Source organism: Cavia porcellus, unplaced genomic scaffold (genome assembly GCF_034190915.1).
Source record: "Cavia porcellus strain 051 isolate PalLab524CR breed Dunkin Hartley unplaced genomic scaffold, mCavPor4.1 scaffold_7, whole genome shotgun sequence".
Classification (NCBI taxonomy): Eukaryota; Metazoa; Chordata; class Mammalia; order Rodentia; family Caviidae; genus Cavia; species Cavia porcellus.
In genome coordinates, this window is record NW_026947490.1 from 27,348,257 (window position 1) to 27,368,343 (window position 20,087).

Consider the following 20,087-nt stretch of genomic DNA (forward strand, 5'->3'; position numbering starts at 1 on the left):
AGAGCCCCTAGGAGGAACATGAGGAGGAACATGAGGAGGGGTGTGGGGGCCGCGGAGACACGCATGTGTGTCAGGAGGCAGTTTATTCTCTGAAGAAAGGGAGGCCTCCCTCCCAACCGATGCTCCCTTTTGCCCCTCATCACCCCATCCTACCCGCCTGCACCCTAATCATGAGACTCTCTGGTCCCTCGTTACTCAGCTCTGCTCTCTTCGGAAATGTAGGCACCCCATCCTCGGGCTCTTCCGTTCCAGGACTCAGTTTACCCACAGCGCCCGAGCATGGTGGGAGCAGTATCTTCTTCCACTTTGGTCCCCAGGGGTCCTCCTCCTCACCCCATATTCACCATGGGGTGCTCAGCCACCTCCTCCAAGAAGTCCTGGCCTGGCTGAGGCCTCATGCACTGTGCTGTGGCCCTGGGGACTTTTTCTGTTTCCCAGACTGTGACCCTGAGCCTAGAGCAGGCCCCAGGCTCACCCAGTTCCTGGACCACGGCACAAAATCACTCCCTCAGCCCAGTGTGAGGGCTGGGGCTCTGTCAGGGTCGCCCCCCTCTTCCCAAGCGAGGGGCCCAGTCTGGCTGCTGGATGCCTCTGAGCTCCACCAACTGGGATGGACCGCTGTCACCGATCCTCCTGCGGGTGGGGGACAGGTAGCGGAGGCGGCGGGCAGGGATTGGGGGCAGGGGGCTGCCCCGGGGCTGGCACCAGGCGAGAGGCCGGGCATCTCCAGCACCCCGCTGTCTCATCAGGGCCTTGGCTGGGGTGTCCTTGGAGCCCCAGGCCTTGAGCTGTGGAGGGAAAGGGGGAGGTGAGAAGTGGGGGTGAGGGAAGTAGAGGGGAAAGTGGGGGGGTGAGGACCAGGTGGGCATGAAGGGGAAAAAGGCAGTGGGGAGCCACGCACCCCCAGACCCACACAGGGAGCCACCTATGGTTTTGTGGTTTTGCGGATTAGAAGGAACCGGAAGCCACCTGCAGTTCCTGTAGGAGCAAATATTTGCCGAGGGTGGCACTATGGAGTGAAGACAGCCAGACCCGGTGGAGGCCAGGATCTTGCCCCAGCCCAGTGCCTCCCCAGTCTCTCCAAGCTGCAGCTGGAGGGACTCAGGAACATGTCAGCCTCAGGGAAACAGGCAGGAGGGCACAGCAGGCCTGCCCACAGATCTGCCCCACATGGCTCTGCTATACCCTCACGGTCACCCACTTCAAGTCCATAACCCTGAAGCACAGAGAGAGGACATCACCTGCCCTGGGTCCTCCAGTTGCAGGTTGGGACAGGCTCTGTGGGACCCCACTGTCTAAGCAGCTGGGGGACTGAGGGGAGCTCCTATAAGCGCTTCTGGACCCCTTTCCCTAACACCCCTTGAGACTAAAATCCAGAAAGGAGGCCCAGAGTGGTGGTGCAAACCTGTAATCCTAGCACTCAGGAGGCTGAGGCAGGAGGGTCACTGTGAGTTTGAAGCTAGCCTGGATTGCATAGAGAGACTTGGAAAACCAAAAAAAAGTGGGAGTTGGGGGGCACAAGCGAGTATGGCCTCATTGGCCTGTGATGAGGACATCATGGAATAAATAAAAACTTTCATGTCAGAGCAGTGTGGGTGACATTGTTATTTACCCTCACAGACCGACCTCTCGGCCACACGGAGAACCAGGCACTGGTTCAGTTCATTTCCTAGACAGGAACACTGAAGTGCGGAGAGGGTAGGCATGAATCCAGGACTCGCACTCAGGCCTCAGAGTCTCTGCCATATGCCCCAGAGTGTGCGGCCAGCACACAGTAGGGCTACAGAGTGTGGACAAGCAGTTGTAAATGCAAGTGAACCATTTGGCCTTCTTGTCACCACACCAGGAGGATACAGTAAGCCTGGGAAAATGCTTCTTCTGCTGGGTGCAGCAGCACTTGCCTCTAACCCCAGCTCTTCAGGAGGCTGAGTCAGGAGGATCATCACACTCAAGTCCAGCCTTGGCACTTAGTGATTTAGTGAGAATTGGTCTTGTGCCATCTCCCCCGGCCTCTCCAAATGTAAAAAGTAAGTAAATAAACAACAAAAGGGCTAAAAAAAAAAAATTTTAAATTAAAAAAAAAAAAAAAAAAAAAAAACAACCAAGGGCTAGGGATGTTGCTCAGTGCAAAGTCCTGGGTTCAATCCTGAGGGCTACAGAAAGAAAGAGAAGGGAGGAAGGAGGGAGGGAGAAAGGAAGCGGGGAAGACAGAGGAAGAGAAAAAGGAAGAGGGGAGAATGGAGGGAGGGAAGGACTTCCTGCTTTGGTTAGTGCCAGCAGGGACCCCACAGGCCACCCACGGGACCTCGATAGGTGCCATCCCTTCCTGGGCCTCTGCCGCGGCTGCTCGTCTCACCTCGCCATCCCCATCGCTGGAGCCAGACAGCTGGGACAGGCGGCTCAGGTCCCACAGGGAGCGGCTGGGCCGGGCCGGGGGGCCACTGGCTGTCCGGGTGCCCTGCACGCTGCGGAGGATGTCGCTGAGTGCCAGGCCGGGTGGCCCCGGAGCCTCCCTGGGGTCCCCCTCCTGCAGGCGGCAGGCAGCCAGACGGTGGGCCAGGGGGCCGTTGGGCGGCAGCGGTGACACCGGTGCGACTGGGCAGCGGTGGACCACACGGTGTGGGCTCCGGGCGGGCAACAGGTCCCCAGAGGCAGGGACGCTGAGCAAGGGCCCCGTGGTGGGCGCGGGCGGGAGAGGCCAGGAGGCCGCGTACAGCGTGCGGAACTCGCGGCTGAATGCATCGGCGATCTCCCCAGTCAGCAGGGTCAGCAGGCCTCGGTGCAGGCGAGCGTCGCTCCATGTGAAGCTGGGAGACACGGGTGGCGGTCAGATGTACAGCCTGGCCTATGCCTGCCTGCCTGACCTCGGGCAAGTTGACCTCCTGGGGCTCGGCTTCTGCCCCTGCAGAACTGGGGTGGTGCGCATCTCAGCCCTGGGCTGGGGATCATCACAGGCTCAAATGTTCCCCATCACCATCAGAGCCAGGTGGAGGGGCTTTGGTGACTTTTTTCTGAGACAAGGTCTCATATGAGGCACAGGCTGACCTTAAACTTACTGTGTAGCCCAAACTGGCCTGAAACACAAAAATCATCCTGCCTCAGCCTCCCAAGGTGCTGGGATCATAGGCAGGGGTCGCCATGCCTGGTATCCATAGGGCGGTTTTAAGACTGGGCTGCTCCCTAGAAAGACTCCATTTATCAAGCATTTGTTGCTTGCCAGGCTCTGAGTGCTCCTGCTCTGTGCCTCTGCTGGCCCATCTGAAACACGGGCAGGTTCAAAGCTGAGGACAGGTTGAGGCACCCTGCCAGCGCCAGGCCTGGTCCCGAAGTGACTAGTACCAAAGCCTTTGGTGCAGAGCCTGACTGAAAACACAGTCCTCACTCCCAGCATCTCTGCAGGGGACCTCAAATGGGTCACATTCTTGTCCTGGGCCTCAGATGACCCATGCAGGAAAACAGTCGCCATGGGACATGGGAGTCACAGCAAGCCCGTGGCAGCTGGTGCCCTGCGTGGTGTCCATGCATCCTGCACCACTGGGGTGCAGGTGGGCGGGCTGAGCTGCTGCTCAGATGGTGACACCGACTCCACCTGTGTGTGACCTCACCCCCAGGGGGGCTGTAGAACCCTGAGGGTTCTGTGAGGTCGCACATTCCGCCCGCAGACCCAGGAGAGGGACGCAGAGCGTCGGAGGCCAAGGACACTGCAGGTGCAGACAGAGAGGCCAGGACAGGGCCAAGTGTCACAGTGGGAGCCCAAACACCATTGGTCCAGCGGTTCCACAGGGTCCACGACGCCCCCCGGCCTGGCTCGGGCACCACCCCTGCTGCCAGGCCACCATGGTCCTTGGCTGGCTGTGGCTGCCTCTGCTGCTACTGGCGACCACGCTGCCACAGGGCACGGCAGGCATCAAGCACTGTTTCTTCTGCGAGCTGACTGACTCCTTGATCTGCCCAGGCACCCGCATGCACTGCGGGGACGAGGAGGACTGCTTCACGGGCCGCGGGGTGGCCCAGGGCATGGGGCCTGTCATCAACAAAGGCTGCGTGCGCACCACCAGCTGCGGCCGCGAGGAGCCCGTGAGTTACATGGGCCTTACCTACACCCTCACCACCTCCTGCTGCTCCGGCCACCTGTGCAACCGAGGCAGTGGCCCCACAGGCCACCTGACAGTCACAGCCGCCACCAGCCTGGTGCTGGGCCTGCTACTGCTCCGACACCTGCTGTGATCCCGGGCTTGGGACCGGCCTCGCCCCCACGCCACTTCCTCACCCGACCCTTTCTCCCCATTAAATGACCCTGGACAACCTCTTGTGGCCACAGCTTCATCTGTTCTAAGAGAGCCACTGTCCATGGTTTGGCCTTCCTTTCTTTCTTTCCTCCTTTTTTTTATTTCATTTTTTGAGACAGGGTCTCACGTCACATTGTACAGGCTGGGCTTCAACTCAGGATGGAGCCTGAGGCCAGCCTTGAAATTCCAGCGATCCTCGTGTCTCAGCCTCCCGAGTACTGGGATCACAAGCATGTGCCACCATGCCCAGCTGGACTGCTGTATTTCGCTGACTCTGAGAGGTGTATCTTTTCACCCTGGGATCAAGATGCTTCTTTCCATTGATGGTACCTTAGAGCTGAGGAAATACAGTATAGTGACACAGATGTTCACTGAGGTGCCGGGTTCCACACTCTCAGAGCCTTCCTTGAGGTTGGGAAGGTGGACACACCTCATTCCAAGACATCCCAGTTCAGCTAGCCTCGTTTTGGTTTGGTTTGCAGATACTGGGTATTGAACCCAGGGCCTTCCCACTGAGTTGCATTTCCAGCCCTTTCTACTTTTTGAGTCAGGATCTTGTTAAATCGCTGGGTTGCCCAGGCTGCCTCCACTTCCCTTCTGGCCTCTCAGAGTGTCCGGATTCCAGGAATGTGGCCCCACACAAGGGCGTGACATCCGGGAACACTGTCAGAAATGCTTGGTCTCGGGCTCCTCCCAGGCCAGGTGGAGAAAACTGCCACAAACAGGAAATCCTCTGGGGCGGGGCTCTGAGACACAGGCTGACAACAGTCACTCTAGAGCCATGGGTCTCAGCGGGGCGCTGCTGGGGTCCAAGGGCACTCAGCACGGTTTCTGCTTCACCTAACTGGGGGCAGCGTCCTCCAGTGCACGTGGCGCCCCCAACAGTCAGTCCAACCACGAGTGGCTCGGTTAGCAAATTTGTTCCAGGAGGCTCACACCTAGTTCCCTCTTCTGTAGCAGTAGAAGCTGATGCCCAGAGAGGTGCAGCAAGTCGCCCACAGTCACAAAGCAAGCAGCTAGCTGGAATCCAGGCCACCCACCTCGGAGTCCTTCCAAGGCCAACCAGAGAAAGGCCCTTGACCAGGGAGCCACAGCTGCTACCCCCAGCCCGCTGTTGAAGAGGCCCACAAGGGGGCGCTGCCCATGCCCTGAGCCCCGTGCACAGAGCAGGGTCAGGATGTCGGGGTGGGGGGCCATACCTGTAAGACCCTGAGATGACCCTGTCGCCGTCCAGCAGCACAAACTTCTCCTGCATGTCGCCGCTCACCTGCCGTCGCCAGCGACTCTGGAAAGTGCAGCCCCGCACAACTCGGATGTCCAGGTTCTAGGGGGACAGTGGGGAGGCCGGGTGGAGGCTCAGGGTCCCCCCACCCACTCAGCGGCCCAGGAAGCCACAGGAGGGCGCACCTCTTCCCCACAGTGGTGTGGAAAGGACCCTCCCACCGACCCTGGACCCTGAGGAAGGCTGCTCCTCTGCTGCATGCGGGTGCTAGGGTGGTGGGGGCACCTGGATCCCTCAGTCCTGCCCCTACCTCTGTGGCCCAGGGGTTCACTCGCAGCTGCCCAGCCAATGTCAGGAAAGCCGACAGCCGCCGACGGTCCAGGAGCAGGTACACGGGCACCCAGCGGCGTGTGGCCGCATCCACTAGGTCCGAAAGCAGGTCTGGGTCAGTGAAGACGTCCATGGCCACAGCAACCAGCTGCAGTGGGGAGAGGGGAGGTGGACATGTTGGGGGAGCCCAGAGCTGCAGGGACCCAAGGCAGAAGGGGGCCTGGCATCAGGGCTCTGGAGGCTCTGAGGGCCTGGCCTCTGTTGTAAAACTTCAGGGGAGCTGACGGGGGAAACTCCAGGACTTTGAATGAGAAATGGTAGCCTTTCTAAGGCCCCCAGCCTTGAACTGCTGGAAAACTGCCATAAGAAATCATATCCCCATGTCAAGCACATGCCTGGAATCCCAGAGCTACGGAGGCTGAGGCAGGAGGATTGCTGTTAGTTGAAGGCCAGTCTAGGTTGTGTAGGGAGCAGCTTCTCAAAGAAGGAAAAAACAAATCATGTCCACAAGGTGAAACTTGTCCCCAGGCTGGAATGCATGACCAGATCAGCTCTGCTCCTGGTCAGCTGCTGGACACCTTCACAAGACCCTAGGTAACTGAACCTCTGGGTCTCAATGAATAGCCTGAGTATGGGGACAGTAGGGCTGACCTACTAGACCATGAAGGCATGCCTTAGGGACCTCATCATGCTTGAGGGCCAGGACGAAACACAGACTCAACAATCAGATAGTCCAGGTTCAAATTCCTTCAGCCACTTACACAACCTGCCTCAATTTCCCCATCTCCTCAATGGGCACGAGTCTCACCTCACAGGGCTCTTGGAGGACCACGGGAAAGACTTGGCACAGGAGGTGACACTGCTTACTGAGAGCCCAGGCCCTCTGAGGCTGTGGGAGGTGTCTGCATCCTCTCTGGGGGAGCACAGGGCCCCTGGCCTTGTGACAGCAGGACATGGAGATGCCTGAGGCCCAGGCAGGGTCACAGCTCTGTTCAAGGGGCATGGATGCTGGAAGGGGATGGGTCCTGTGGAGTAGACTTGTGGACACACAAGTCCCAGAGCCCAGGGAGAGACAGCGGGGACCTGGTAGGTGAGAACTGAGGAAAGGATGCAGGCCGCATGACAACACCCACCTTGTGGGCAGCCTGGATTTCTCGGCGCACCAGCTCCTTGAGGGGTGGGTGGCCCTCACTGGGGGGCTGGGTATACAGCTGTGCCCGAGTGATGCCCTTCCAGGCGCCATCCTCTGGCCAGCCCAGCCGCAGCACAGGCGCCGGCTCCTCCGACTGCCCAGGCCAGTAGGTCAGGCTGCCCACAGCCCCTCCTTCTGCGGCCCCGCTGAGCTCCGGCCCGGCTTCTGTCCAGTCCTCAGCAGCCTCGGCCAAGGCTCGCACTTCCTCTCCGCTCAGAAAGGGTCGCAGCCCCTCCTGACGCAGGTGAGCCTGGAAGGCTTCGGCACCCTCGCTCAGCAGTGCCTCGATCGCCAGCCGCTGGCCCTCGGAGTACAAGAAGGCAGGGCTGGCCTCGGTCAGTGGCAGCAGCCCAGACCCCGCCTCTGCCTCCTCCAGCACCGCCAGCTGGGAAGCTGCCATCGGGCCGTGGAAGGACGGGCCGGGTCACCCAGCCTCCAGCTGTCCCTAGAGGATGGACCATCGGGGGCCTCCCCACGGCTCCCTGCGCTGTCCCTGGGCCACAGCTCCAACGATCGGGTGACCCAATGACTGCCTGCCCTGCCAGGCTCTCCGGGGCAGCACCTTCAGTGAACCCCACTGTCTAAGGGCCAGGTGGAACACCTGACACTGTCTCCAACTGCTTCTGCTCAGCCCCCACAGCCTCCAGCCCTCTGGCCACAAAATGCTGCAATCCAGGTTGCCCCAAATGTATCGGGCCACCCAAGCTACCCTACTGTCCCTAACCAATGGCACAGGGACTCTGCCAACTGGATCCTCTGATGATCTCAGGGCTCCCACCTGCCACCCCTCACCCAGTGCCCAGGATCCACCAGCCCTCCCCGGGGTGACCGTGACCACCCATCTAGGTGGAGACTGGCATCCTCAGGCTGCACTGCACCCTGGCCATGCCAAGCCCACTGGCTTGCAGGAACCCCACCAGCCCACACCTTCTTCCTGGTCTGGGGTCTCTCTACATCCTGTCCTATCCCCTGCCCAAGCCCCAGATCTCTTCAACCCAAGTACCTGGCTTCCCCAGAGACCACAGCAATGGCCCCACAGAGAAAATGGAGGAACAAAGCCAGGCCTCTTCCTGCCCCAGCCCTGCTACCCTCCTATGGCTTGCCTTCTCATGTCGGAGGAATAGGGCCGAAGGCCTCCTTCTCTGGCACTCTTCCTGTCCCTGTGCAGGGCCCAGGGAACCCAGCCCCTAGGGTAAACACAGGGAGGGCCCTGAGGGCACCACCTCGGGGACTGGCCACCTGCCCAGCTTCCTCATCCATTCCCATGCCCGCCCACTGCAACTCCGCCCCAGGTGCCCTGGGAGAGGATGACAGCAGGAGGAAGCAGGTGTGGGAACACTTGACAACCAGGAAGGCACCAGAACTCAGGCTCTCAGGGGCCCAACAGGCGCAGTGAGGACACTGCACATGCGCTAAGCCAAGGCTGCTGTCAAAAGTATGCCCCGAAGGATGGGTATGGGTGACTTTCTACACATGATGTGCCCAACTTGCAGGCACCAACCACCCTCTTATACCATCCCAGCCCATCCACCAAGACACACAGAGGGCTGTCGGAATCCAAATCTTTTTATTAACAGAGAAGGGTCCAGCACTAGTTCTTGTAGCCTCTGCTGGCCCGTCTGCCTCTGGCGCGCTCGAACTTCCGGCCCTTGGAGCGGACATAGGGTCTGTAGGAAGAGTAAGGGAGAAGCCCATCTTACACAGCAGCAGGCCCTGGTTTCCAGCCTGACCCTCAAAGCCAGCTGTGCTCACCCCCCACCCACAATGGGTGGCAGGGATGAAGGGGGGCACCAGCAGGCCCTGTACTTACTTGGTGTGGCTGTGTGGGGTTCCAGGGGCCTTGCCGAAATGCCGGTACACCTCTCGGCCCTTGCGTGGACCTGGGGACAGGAGCAAGGGATCAGCAGGGTCCTGCACCTCAACCACCTGCAGGAAGCCACCCACCCCCTTCAACCCTCACAGGGCTGAGCGGAACTGGGACACACCCTGACCTCCACCAAGTGCCACTTACCAGAGAGCAGGACTGTGCCTCGGCCCTTGGGGGACTCCAGGGCCAGCTGGTCAAAGGTGAGGATCTTCCCCCCAGCCTTAAGGATGCGGCTTCGGGCGCGGCTGGTCACACGCAGGGCACAAACCTGGGGGAGACAGGGTAGGTGGGGTCACCACTCATTGCCCTGGCTGCCTGCAGAACCAACACCAACCTAATCCTAGGAGCTCCTAGGAGCACAGTGCTGCCTTCTAATGACCTTACATCATTATGTACAAAAATTACAAGACTTGTTTTGGCTTTTTGAGACAGGGTCTCACTATGTAGAGTTCAGGCTGGCCTAGAATTGACAGTGATCCTCCTGCCTCAGCCTCCCAAGTGCTGGAATCACAGGCATGTGCCAACCCTGTGGCACTTTAAACTGCAAAGAAACCCACATTCGAGCCCAGGCCATCTGGCTCAAGAGCCAACATGTTCAACAGGATCCACGAGCAGCAGCCCAAGGACCCCTCTCCAGGAGAGCCCCACCCCACCCTAAAAGCCACCCAAATGTGTGAGTTGCCTGCTGCACTCCAAAGAGGTGGCCATCACCACAGCAGGCCAGGCTCCATACCAGGTGTGACACTCACCTTCAGCTTGGGCACCTCCAGAACCCGCACATCATCTGTGACTGTCCCCACAACCACTGCTGTCTTGTTTTCCCGGCCAGGAAGCTTCATCTTCCGGATCTTGGAAAGACAAGTCACAGGCTATCTGGGTTTCTAATTCCATCCACTTCCAGCCCTGGGACAGTCTCAGCTAAGCCCATCTCACCTCCCACAGCACATCGAGGCTCTCAGAGATCTACTCAGGGAAACTTTGGGGTGGGGATCAGGGATCGAAGCCACTGACTGATCACTTGCAAGGCAGGTGCTTATGCCACTGAGCTAAACCAGCCCCTACTCCAGGAAACTTGATGAGAATATCCAACAAACTCCTTCTGGAAGTTTTTTTATTTTTGTGGTTTTCAGTACTAAAGACCAAATCCAGGATCTTTGCACAGGGTGACCTACACATCACTAACGCTTTTTGAGACAAGGTTTCGTTAAGTCACTAAATTGCCCAGGCTGAGGTCCAACACAAGATTTTCTGGCCTCAGCCTCCCAGACTGCTAGGATTACAGGCACACCATACCTGGCCTTGGACTTGAAGCTCAACTACTTCCACCTCACAATGAGCCAGAAAGGCAGCCAAGGGGCCAAGCCAGTAGTCTAGAGATACTCAACTCCAAGTAAAGCTCAGAGCTCTGCACCCACTGCTCACTGACAACCCAGGGACACCAACACTGCCATGGCACAGCTCAAGGTCCCCACACTAGCCACTCACCATCCGGGAGAGGGAAAGAGGTGGCCGGTTGGTGCGACTCATGAACAACCTCTTCAGCACCACCTGGTTGAAGGTGGAGTTTGTCCGTCGGGCCAGAAACCTGTACAGCTGAGAGAGACGGAAGAAGAAGCCTGAGAGCACAGGATAGAGGAAAACGAACCTTTTAGGCTGGAAGGTTCTGATGACTTTTCCCATTCTGTGGAGCCTGGGGAGAGTAGATGGTGGTCCTTCCTGGAAACACAGAAAATCTCCTCCCCACTCCCCAAAGTGCTGACAGCCCAGCAGCTGAAGGCACTAAAGCTCAGTACCAAAAAAGGGAAGATTTGGGCGGCCCTGCCCCAAGACCCTGGGCCCCAACCTCACCTTGACCAACAGCCTCAGGTAGATGTCCTGGCTCTTGGGCTCCTTGCGCCGGACCTTTCGGTCCTTGTTGTGGCGGATGTCGACTCCCTGGAAGGATAAAGGGGAAACTGTGATTCTGACCCTGAATCTGGGCAATTATGCCACCAATGTTCCCAACAACTGTCCCAGACAGAGCAGAGCCCCGGGCAACAGTACTCCAGGGCCACCAGCGAGCCCTCTCAAAAGGGAAGGAAAGCAGCCTGCAAATTCATCAGCACCTGTAATGTCTTAGCACAGTGGCCATGCAGACCTGAAAATGGCCAATTCCCAACTAACTGTATCTTCCCAAGTACACAGACCTCACTTAGGTTCCCCAAACTGCCTCTCATAACAAAAGGATAACCAGAAATAAGCAATACTCTCAGGAACAATGACAACAAACTCCTTTTTAAGATAACACATGAAAAGCTTAAGATAATACAGCAATAAACTCTCAGTAACAATGACAGTGAACTTCCATTTAAGATAACACATGATCTGAGAGCTGCCCCCACTCGAAAACTAAGAAAACAGGAAAGTCCATTATTTCCACCACGCCTCCTTCCTGCTTTTCTGAATAACCAGTTTTTCAGACCATTATTAACTCTAGGTAAACACGTATTAACAGCTTTCATGAATTCAAAGCTTAAGCCCTTCTGATGAAAAACACCTACGAATTATTTCTTTCCCACTCATGTGAGGGAACCTGTGAGATAGGCCTACTATGCTTCCAGGGAAAAAGCAAAAGAACGGTGGCCCAGGCCTGGAAAACCACATCATACAGAGGCTGCAACTGGAACGTTAAGTCGGCTTGGGTGCAACACCTGGGTCTCTCGACCCTCGATTCCCCTAATTATACTTCCCAGACTAAGGAGCGCCACGTCCAGGTAAAGCAGCAAAGCAAGTGGTTAAAAGCTATACCTCCAGCCACACAGGGCCGCATCCCATCATTTTCCCTCCCTATACCTCAATGTGGTGGTCTGTTCACGGAGACCACTGGAATACACGGTTGTGACCCATGCTGAATCTCTTGGTCCCTAGAGTAGCATCCTCGTCCCGGAAATCGCTTCCCTCCGACACTGGCGAAACCCCTGCATCCCTCTGGCACACCCTCAGCCCCAAACCGCTGAGGATGGCGTCGGATGATCATGCCTTGAATACCCCAGGGCGCGCTCACCATGATGGCGACTCCTCCTTAGTCAAACCCGGAAAGAGAGAGCGATGCCGGGAGGGGCGGGGAAAGCCTCCAGCGCGCGACGCCCTAATGACGTTTTACGAGCCCGGCGCGACGCTCTACCACGAGCCGGCCTTCTCTATGGTGAGTTGGATGACTCCCTAGAAGGCTGACCACAAAATAGAGCGCAGGAATAATCAAAGAGAAACAAGCGCCACGCGCAGGAAGGAAGGGTCAGCACGTCGGGGAGCCTTTCTAGATCTACTCAGGCGCTGTTCTCTATATTCTTCCGGAAATACAGGAAACGGAGCAAGAGAGATGCGTGGAGCTAGGAAGAGGCATTGTGCTGTGGCGCTCTGGCCGGACACCGGGGGCCTCTCTGTGACTTCGGAGGACCTGGTGGGCCGGGTTGTGGTGGTGAGGAGGCGGGGCTGGCGGGTCTAGTCCTCTCCAAGCGACTTGCGTTTGTTTAGATTAACGGGTACCTTCTTTAGCGCTGAACTCTCAAGCGCAGCTAAAGCTCGGAAGTTCTGCTAGATTTCCAATCTGGGATCACTTTGCTGCAACTCTAGAGCACCCTGCATATCTACCTTGTTGGTTGCACTTCTACCGACCCCTAGATGGCCCTTCTCTGACCACCGGTTCAGCCTCTCCCGCCAGGGAGGGGCTGCTTTTTTCTTCACCTGAAAGGTTCAGCCAGCCCAGCGGTTTCGATGTGAGGGAGGTACAAGGTACTGGGATCCCAGGGATCGCGTCCTGAGGGTCCGGCCTGAGGGGTGGAATGGAGGGAAGGTGGGTGAAATCTCCTACAAAAGTGCGACCCAGAGCTAGAAATTCAAAGAGGAAGAAGAATGGATCCTCCGTGGAGTGGGGATGGAGACTTGAGGGTGGGAGGAAGAATAAGGGGATGGGGCCCCAGAGAGAGGTGGAGACGTAGAAAAATGATGAGACGGGATTTGCCCAGACTGTACCCAAATTCTAATCCTGGCTCTGCTACTATTAGTGATGTGACCTTGGCTAAGTCACTCTCTGTGCTGTACTTTTCCATATTTAGAAAAAAGGAATGATAGTAGATCTGACACATGGGATGCTTTCCGAACTTATACCGGTTAATAAAATTCTTTTTGGGCATTATTTTTGCACTAAGTGCTCAATGGCAATTTGCCTTGTAAGTAACACTTATTTTTTCGACAGAACCAGACTGACTGGTTGAGGCAGTAACCAAACTGTCTCATTTTTCTATCCTCCACAGAGCCTAAACCAGGGTTGCACGGTGAAACCTGACTCCCTTGTACATTCCAGACTGCCATTCTATGGCCTCAGACCCAGGGCCAAGGTCTGTTGACATAACAGGACAGAGGGCCACAGATGAACAAACACCTTGAATCAGAGGAGTCTGGGAATCAGGTAAAGGTTCATCTGAAAGCCAGGGTCGATATTCTGTGGGGCTACATCAGCTGACACCTTTCCATCACTGGCTTTGGACCTCCTCTTCAGCCTTGAGTGAATAGCTTTCTCTCCATTTTCCAGCCAGGGTAGGTATGGCCAAGAATGGAGGGGTTCTATAGAGTCATGCAGCAAATCCATGTGAGCTGTAGGTCCCCATCCCCTTTTCTTCCTCCATCTGCTTCCGTTTCATGTTCCCTTTTCTCTAACCTGATGACTCAGAGAAATCTCAGCTTTTTTGATCGGGGCTTTCTTTGTTCCTGAGCTCCAAGCTCAGTTGCTCTGTTCCCTTGCCTCAGTCTTTCTGGGATTTTCTCTATCTTTGACTTGGTCTGCATGAACTGTTAATGTGGGATGGATGCAGAATATATTTTGCTTGGCAGTAAGTGAATTGTTTCCTCTGCGCGCGTGCACACACACACACACACACACACACACACACCCCTATGTGGTACTCAGGATTGGGCCCCAGGCACTATACCATTAACCGCATCCCCAGCTGTTTTTTTTTTTTTTTCTTTTTGAGACAGGGTCTCGTTAAGCTGGCCCAGCTGGCCTTGGACTTGTGGTCCTCCTGCCTTAGCCTCCCAAGTTCAGCAGCTGAGATCACAAACATGTGCCACCACCCACAGCTCCACTTGTCCAGTTTTATCCCTGTCTCACTCTGCATATGTCTCTCCGCAGTTCTGCCTGACTAGATCTTTGCCTCTGTGTGTCTTCTTGTGTCAACATCTTCCCCTTTCATCTCTCAGTTTCTCTCAGTTTCTGACTTCAAACGTTCTTTCCCTTCCTCACCCCTGGCCTAGAGGGTTCTCCCTTTGTGTCTGTCCTGCTATGTGGTTAGTCATTTCCTGGCCAGATGTTTATCTCCTGCTGCCTTTACTCTGGTTGGAATCCAGAGTAAATAGTGAATTAATGAACCTATCTGCAGAGTTCATTCCAGAAATGCCTATCTCAGTCTGTTTTTGTCATTTTCTGGAATTTCTTGTGCCTGTCCCTTCCACTTTCTCAACCCCACTGTTTTTGTCTGATTTGTGTCTCTGCTTTTCTTGTAACTGTCTGAAAGACACCCTACCCGCTTGTTACCCTGCCTTAACACACTTAAAACCTATCTTTGACTCTGCTTCTCTGGGTCTCTGTCTTCCTTTTTGTCTACTTGCTTTTTCGTCCAGGTTTATTATTAACTCCGGTTACTTATCTCTGGACCTCTTGCTGTGTTAAGGCTTTGTGTAGGCAGTGAAAGCCCTCCTATTCCACGCCCCTTTTCTTTTACAAGCTCTAGGGATGGGCCGCCAGGATTACTTGCCCTCAACAAAGAAGGCAGCATCAACGTTGTCTGCAAGGGTGTGATGCCACCTCGGCTATGTGTGTGCCCTCACTTACCATGGCGGCAGGCCTCCAGAAGCGCAGTGCATCGCTCAGTTCTTGCGCTTGCTCCCGGGAGCGTAAGGGGACTGAGCGCTAAACTCGCGAGTTGTCTGGCCCCGCCTCCCCGCGCTTTCATTGGTGCGGTATAGGCCAGCTACACATCCATTGGCTCAGCGGATGCACACCCTCCCCCCACCCAGGTCTGATTGGGGGCTGTCATGCAGACATGAGGGGTCTACCCAAAGGAGGACTCAAGGAGGGTGCTAGGGTACTGGCAGGGACCCCAGTGGGGGGGGGGGGCGGAGAAGGACCGGCGAACGAAGAGGAACAGACATCCAGCCCGGCATCTGGAGTGCAGGGGTGGGAGATGGAAATAGAAAACCAGGACCACGACTGAGGCATCCAGGAATGGAAGCCCAGGCCCAGAAGTGGAGTGGCAGCGGACCGTGACTTAAGCTCTGGTTTGGCAGTTTGTGGGTGGAGGGCCAGGGCCAGGCTTAGGTACTCAGGACAGAGCCCCAGACACAGAACAGAGGCTGTAAAACTAGGGCTTTGTGCCTGAGCCTGATTTGAGGTTTTCACGGAGGAGAGGGGGCAGACACACAGGGTCTTGGGGAGCCTGCTGGGGCGGGGTGGGAGTGTTGGGCAGCAGAGGCCACTCCTGAGGACAAGTCCACTGATGGGGTGAGGGTGTGTGTCCATGGCTGCTGTAGGGCGGACAGGTGAGAGGCAGGAAGCTGGGCGGGCTAGCAGAGGACAAAGGTGAGCAGGAAGAGCAGGTGAGTGGCAGCTGAGCAGAAGGGCCTGTGGGGAAGGGACCTCACTCCTGGCTCTGGCTGTTTCCTGGAGAGCAGGCAGCAGTCACTCAGGTTAGTGCTCAGAGACAGATTCTCAGCCCCTTCCTCTTTTCAGCACTTGCAACCTTTGGTTTCCATTTTACAGCCCTGCCTCCCAGCTCTTCTCTGTGTCCTCAGCTTTCCCTGCCTTTCATCTTTTGGCTGAGAAACTCTCTTTCATCAGTGCAGCTTCATCTCAATGAAGCTCTTCTTTTCTGCCCAGTGTTCTCTGTCCTCTTCCTGCACCTGTCTCAGCAGTTGGTTCTACTGTCTTCACCTGCAGATTGCTCAGTGTGCACGAGGGGGTTACTTTCAGCCAGCCAGTCCAGCCTGCCTATTTCTGAGTCTGTCTTTACCTTCTGATTCCCTCCTGTGCTGTATTTTTTCCTAAAGCCTTATCATCGCCCAACACATTAGTAGTTTACTGTCTCATCCTGCCTTTCTGCTTTTGATTGGAATGGGATTTTTGTCCGTTTTCTGCTGTTTGCTGTGCGCACCATGACTGATGCACAAAGGGTCCTAAATAGCCACAGAGGAGGACCTAGTGACCATTTGCATGTCGAGGCCTCTCAGGGTGCTGGCCTTCCTGTGCAAGTGCCTGTGTCCTTCAGGTTTCCACATCTGCACAAGCTTGTGTGTCACTGGTGGGTCCTTCCCATCTGCCACTGCCTCATTGTCCTGTCCACAGTGCCTGCCTCTCCTTCCATTTCCCAATCTCCGATAAGGGCCCTGGACTCTGACCCTTCCTTCCTCCCTCTCCACAGAAACCGGAGCAGCAGGTCACCAGGAGTTGGGGCCACAGGCCTAGGAGAGCCCTGGACAGGGCTGAGGCCATGGCCCCCTCACCAGCACCACTGGCTGCCAGCACCCCACTCTTGCATGGCGAGTTTGGCTCCTACCCGGCTCGAGGCTCACGATTTGCCCTCACCCTCACATCACAGGCCCTGCACATACAGCGGCTGCTCCCAAAGCCTGAAGCCCGACCCCGGGATGGCCTTGTCCCCCTGTCTGTGATCTCAGGCTGCTGCACTCTGCGAAGCCACAGTCCCTCAGACTCAGCGGCCTACTTGTGCATCTATACCTACCTGCGGGGCCGGCGCGGGGGCCGCCGCCGAGCTGCCCGAACCTTTCAGGCCGATGGGGCTGCAACCTATGAGGAGAACCGTGCAGAGGCCCAGCGCTGGGTCACTGCCCTAATGAGTCTGCTCCGAGGATTGCCACTGCCTGGGGAAGAGGGTGAGGCCCCATGCAGCCGCTCTGGCCTGCAGAGAGGCCTCCATCTACAGGTGTTGCTCTTTGTGGGTTTACATTGAGATTAGGACACAGACAGGGGTGGGCTACAAAAGGAACAGAAACAGGCAGAGAGAAAGGAATTGTCAGCTGCTTTCCGGCTCAATGCTGTGTCAGTCCCAACCCCCTTCCCAGGCTTGACCACAGACAGATGATTCAGAGGCTCCCTGGCACTGACAGCAGTAGACAGGAACAGTCGCCACTTCATGTGAAGGTTGCCAACACAGATATCTGAGGCTCCAATAGAGAGAGAAGGCTTTTGGGTGGAACCTTTACAGCCTCCAGGGGCCTCCAGGGATCCCCATCTGGTGAACCTTCCTTAGGCTGCTGTGGTCCTGCTGGCTGGCTGTGGCTCCTAAGGGATGGGGACAGTGAAGGAGCCTGATCCTGGATAACAGATGTTCCAGGTCACACTGCCTTTGTCTTCCTCAAGAATGTGGGCCCAGAGGGCACTTGGTATCACACCCCAACTTTGTCCCAGCCCTCCCTGTCCCATGGGGTTGCAGCAAACCCTGCCCTCTCTCTCTCTGCAGAGATCACCCCTGAGCTCCTGCCACGGCCACCCCGGTTGCTACTCTTGGTCAATCCCTTTGGGGGACGGGGCCAGGCCTGGCAGTGGTGTGAGAGCCACGTGTTGCCCATGATTTCCGAAGCTGGGCTGTCCTTCAACCTCATTCAGACAGGTATGGGAAGGTACATGGGACTCGGGGCACAGCCAGGACTCCTGGGTTCAGGGAGATGGGTGTTGTGGGGAGAGACAGCTGCCTAATCTTCTGGTTTGTTCCTTTAGAACGACCTAACCATGCCCGGGAGCTGGTCCAGGGACTGAGCTTGAGTGAGTGGGACAGTATCGTCACCCTCTCAGGAGACGGGCTGTTCTATGAGGTAGAGAAGCCCCTGCCCTTAACCCTGAGCTCTGGGGGACCAGAGAGTTAGAAGCTGGGCCCCACACAGCTGGTCTCCGCCCTCCAGGTGCTGAATGGGCTCTTAGATCGCCCAGACTGGGAGCAGGCAGTGAAGATGCCCTTGGGGATCCTCCCCTGCGGCTCGGGCAACGCGCTGGCTGGAGCTGTAAACAGGCATGGAGGGTAGGTTGGGCACTCCTGTTGCGGAGACACTCGGGGCAGGGTGAGGTCTCCTGGGGTAATGGGGACCCCGATCTCCCCTTTAGCCAAACCCACTATCAGTCCACAAAATCAGCCTGGTTGCGGGATGCCGCACTGTTAGCCCCAGGCACCGCAGCCCATCTCATTCTCAGCTGGGTCCCAGCAGCTAGAACTGTGGCACACAGACCTGGCTGCACTGGGCTCTGGGACATGGGGTCCCTGGTCTTGGTGCAGTGTACGTCACCATTTTTGTCTCACCACCCTGTGCTTCAAGTCTCTCACCAGTGCTGTTTGTTCTTTCCTACCCCGGCCATGTATCCTGGGCTGTGAAGGTTTCCACCTGCCCTGGGCCTGGACCTGCTGCTCAACTGCTCCCTGCTGCTTTGCAGGGGTGGCAGCCACCCACTGGACCTGCTCTCTGTGACACTGGCCTCAGGCGCCCGCTGTTTCTCCTTCCTCTCTGTGGCCTGGGGCTTTGTGTCGGATGTGGACATCCAGAGCGAGCGCTTCCGAGCCCTAGGCAAAGCCCGATTCACACTGGGTACAGTGCTGGGCCTCGCCGCATTGCGCAGCTACCACGGACGTCTCTCCTACCTCCCCACCACTGTGGAGTCAGCCTCACCTGGCCCTGCCCAAGGCCTGCCCCGGGCAAAGTCAGAGCTGACCTTGGCCCCGGCCCCACCTCCGACTGTGGCACACTCCCCCTTACACCGCTCAGTGTCTGACCTTCCCCTGCCTCTTCCCCTGCCCCAGACTGCCCTGGCCTCTCCCAGCTCACCTGAGCCCATGCCTGTGCAGTCCCTCAATGGTGGGGTCCCAGAGCTGGCGGGGGACTGGGGTGGCCCTGGGGAAGCTCCACTGTCCCCAGACCCACCCCTGTCCCAGCCCTGTGGCTCTCCCAAGGCAACTACGCTGTCTCCTATCACAGAAGGGCGCCCAGAAACGCCAACAGCCTGTGGGCTCCCGCCCCACACCCCTGCTGCACCAGCAGCTTCTACTGAGGGCCCAAAGGACCATCTGCTGCCACCGTTGGGTAGCCCACTGCCCCCAGGTTGGGTGACACTGGAGGGAGACTTTGTGCTGGTGTTGGCCATCTCCCCGAGCCACCTGAGCGCTGATATGCTGGCGGTCCCCCATGCGCGCTTTGACGACGGTGCGGTGCACCTGCTGTGGGTGCGGGGTGGAGTTTCGCGGGCTATGCTTCTGCGCTTATTCCTGGCCATGGAGCACGGGAGCCATTTCAACCTGGGCTGCCCACAGGTCGGCTATGCCCCGGCCCGTGCCTTCCGTCTGGAGCCGCTCACGTCCCGTGGCTTGCTCACGGTGGATGGAGAGCTGGTGGAGTACGGGCCACTGCAGGCGCAGATACACCCGGGTCTCGGTACTTTGCTCACAGGGCCTCCAGGCTGCACCGGGCAGGGACCCTGAATCCACTGGGAATGCGCCAGTGACAGGACCCAGGCTACAGCGTGGCCTGATTGCTAGAGTTGGGGCGGCGCCCCCTAAGTGCAAGGGTCCGGGACCTGCCATCAGGGAACCGGAAGTGATGCTGGAGGGTGGTCCGATCTCATCCCCTGGGTAGTGCCTGACTGGTGAGGGCTCAGTTTGCGCTGAGGGGGACGCTAAATTGGTCCTCACTTTGCCTCCAGGTCGCCGCGGGTCTGGGCGGCTGAGGGTAGAGACTGCCTCACACATTGTCCAATGATGGGACCTGGAATGTACGAGCTGGGGGAGGCCGTAGTTAATTGGCCATGCAGGACTGGGTCTCGCCCTATCCACTCTGGTGCCTCCACTTAACTGGCCAATCAGCCTAAGGGGCGGGTCCCCGAGTCTGACTGATTTGCACTAATACCGCCCCCTACGGGTGGGGACGGGGAAATTCACTTCTGTGTCCTGTTACCCTCTGTCCCCAATTTAAAAAGCAATTGAAAAGGTCTATGCAATAAAGGTAGTCGCTTCATTTCTAGACCTTTGCCCCTTCCTCCATCCACAGCCCACAACTAGACCTTCCAGTAACTCCTGGCTTTTGCGGATAGCCATCAGGTCTGCTCGCCAGCTGCCGCCAGTGTAAACTGCTGGCCTCACACCGGGGTCAGTGGCT

General features: G+C 57.2%; 4 protein-coding genes across 18 annotated transcripts; 2 read left to right on the plus strand and 2 right to left on the minus strand.

The window, feature by feature from the left end:
• Positions 1–66: 66 nt before the first annotated feature.
• Positions 67–8,220, minus strand: Fam83e (family with sequence similarity 83 member E). 3 transcript variants are annotated; one of them, XM_063253035.1, is made up of 6 exons: positions 6,975–8,220; positions 6,650–6,778; positions 5,822–5,989; positions 5,489–5,613; positions 2,357–2,807; positions 67–788 (listed from the first exon to the last, which is right to left on the minus strand). In XM_063253035.1, exons 1-6 carry the CDS (start codon positions 7,431–7,433, stop codon positions 537–539), a joined length of 1,584 nt encoding a protein of 527 aa, XP_063109105.1. In that variant the 5' UTR covers positions 7,434–8,220; the 3' UTR covers positions 67–536. The 3 variants fall into 3 exon arrangements, with proteins under 3 accessions (XP_063109105.1, XP_063109106.1, XP_013003409.1); XM_063253036.1 differs by having other exon boundaries at positions 6,650–6,849; positions 6,975–7,101; XM_013147955.2 differs by lacking the exon at positions 6,650–6,778 and having other exon boundaries at positions 6,975–8,216.
• On the plus strand, positions 3,664–4,307 carry Spaca4 (sperm acrosome associated 4). Its single transcript, XM_063253045.1, has one exon. The coding sequence runs from the start codon at positions 3,838–3,840 to the stop codon at positions 4,225–4,227; it is 390 nt and encodes a 129-aa protein (XP_063109115.1). The 5' UTR covers positions 3,664–3,837; the 3' UTR covers positions 4,228–4,307.
• Positions 8,221–8,581: 361 nt separating the features above from the next.
• Positions 8,582–14,905, minus strand: Rpl18 (ribosomal protein L18). Of its 3 annotated transcripts, none has more exons than XM_063253043.1 (7): positions 14,770–14,905; positions 10,749–10,835; positions 10,386–10,516; positions 9,650–9,748; positions 9,045–9,168; positions 8,844–8,913; positions 8,582–8,700 (listed from the first exon to the last, which is right to left on the minus strand). In XM_063253043.1, the coding sequence occupies exons 1-7, from the start codon at positions 14,888–14,890 to the stop codon at positions 8,625–8,627; spliced, it is 708 nt and encodes a 235-aa protein (XP_063109113.1). In that variant the 5' UTR covers positions 14,891–14,905; the 3' UTR covers positions 8,582–8,624. The 3 variants fall into 3 exon arrangements, with proteins under 3 accessions (XP_063109113.1, XP_063109114.1, XP_003465581.1); XM_063253044.1 differs by having other exon boundaries at positions 10,386–10,493; positions 14,770–14,788; XM_003465533.5 differs by lacking the exon at positions 14,770–14,905 and adding an exon at positions 11,944–12,042 and having other exon boundaries at positions 10,386–10,493.
• On the plus strand, positions 12,150–19,952 carry Sphk2 (sphingosine kinase 2). 11 transcript variants are annotated; one of them, XM_003465445.5, is made up of 7 exons: positions 12,150–12,339; positions 13,193–13,347; positions 16,355–16,826; positions 17,414–17,563; positions 17,671–17,765; positions 17,853–17,968; positions 18,319–19,952. In XM_003465445.5, the coding sequence occupies exons 2-7, from the start codon at positions 13,309–13,311 to the stop codon at positions 19,412–19,414; spliced, it is 1,968 nt and encodes a 655-aa protein (XP_003465493.1). In that variant the 5' UTR covers positions 12,150–12,339; positions 13,193–13,308; the 3' UTR covers positions 19,415–19,952. The 11 variants fall into 11 exon arrangements, with proteins under 11 accessions (XP_003465493.1, XP_063109102.1, XP_005001841.1 ...); XM_063253032.1 differs by having other exon boundaries at positions 16,532–16,826; XM_005001784.4 differs by having other exon boundaries at positions 12,207–12,357.
• The last annotated feature ends 135 nt before the right edge of the window (positions 19,953–20,087 follow it).

What these genes read in the sequence shown, in the direction of transcription:
- Fam83e (XM_063253035.1), bottom strand. Translation starts at nt 7,433, where the DNA reads ATGGCAGCTTCCCAGCTGGCGGTGCTGGAGGAGGCAGAGGCGGGGTCT. An exon ending in TCCTCCAAGAGCCCTGTGAG is followed by an intron (nt 5,990 to 6,649) that starts GTGAGACTCGTG and finishes TCCCCACTGCAG; the next exon opens with CTGGTTGCTGTGGCCATGGA. An exon ending in CCAGCGATGGGGATGGCGAG is followed by an intron (nt 789 to 2,356) that starts GTGAGACGAGCA and finishes TTCCCTCCACAG; the next exon opens with CTCAAGGCCTGGGGCTCCAA.
- Sphk2 (XM_003465445.5), top strand. Translation starts at nt 13,309, where the DNA reads ATGAACAAACACCTTGAATCAGAGGAGTCTGGGAATCAG. An exon ending in CAGAGGAGTCTGGGAATCAG is followed by an intron (nt 13,348 to 16,354) that starts GTAAAGGTTCAT and finishes CCCTCTCCACAG; the next exon opens with AAACCGGAGCAGCAGGTCAC. An exon ending in GCCACTGCCTGGGGAAGAGG is followed by an intron (nt 16,827 to 17,413) that starts GTGAGGCCCCAT and finishes CTCTCTCTGCAG; the next exon opens with AGATCACCCCTGAGCTCCTG.
- Rpl18 (XM_063253043.1), bottom strand. Translation starts at nt 14,890, where the DNA reads ATGAAAGCGCGGGGAGGCGGGGCCAGACAACTCGCGAGTTTAGCGCTC. An exon ending in ACCTGAGGCTGTTGGTCAAG is followed by an intron (nt 10,517 to 10,748) that starts GTGAGGTTGGGG and finishes CTGTGCTCTCAG; the next exon opens with GCTTCTTCTTCCGTCTCTCT. An exon ending in ACCCCACACAGCCACACCAA is followed by an intron (nt 8,701 to 8,843) that starts GTAAGTACAGGG and finishes CTCTTCCTACAG; the next exon opens with ACCCTATGTCCGCTCCAAGG.
- Spaca4 (XM_063253045.1), top strand. Translation starts at nt 3,838, where the DNA reads ATGGTCCTTGGCTGGCTGTGGCTGCCTCTGCTGCTACTGGCGACCACG.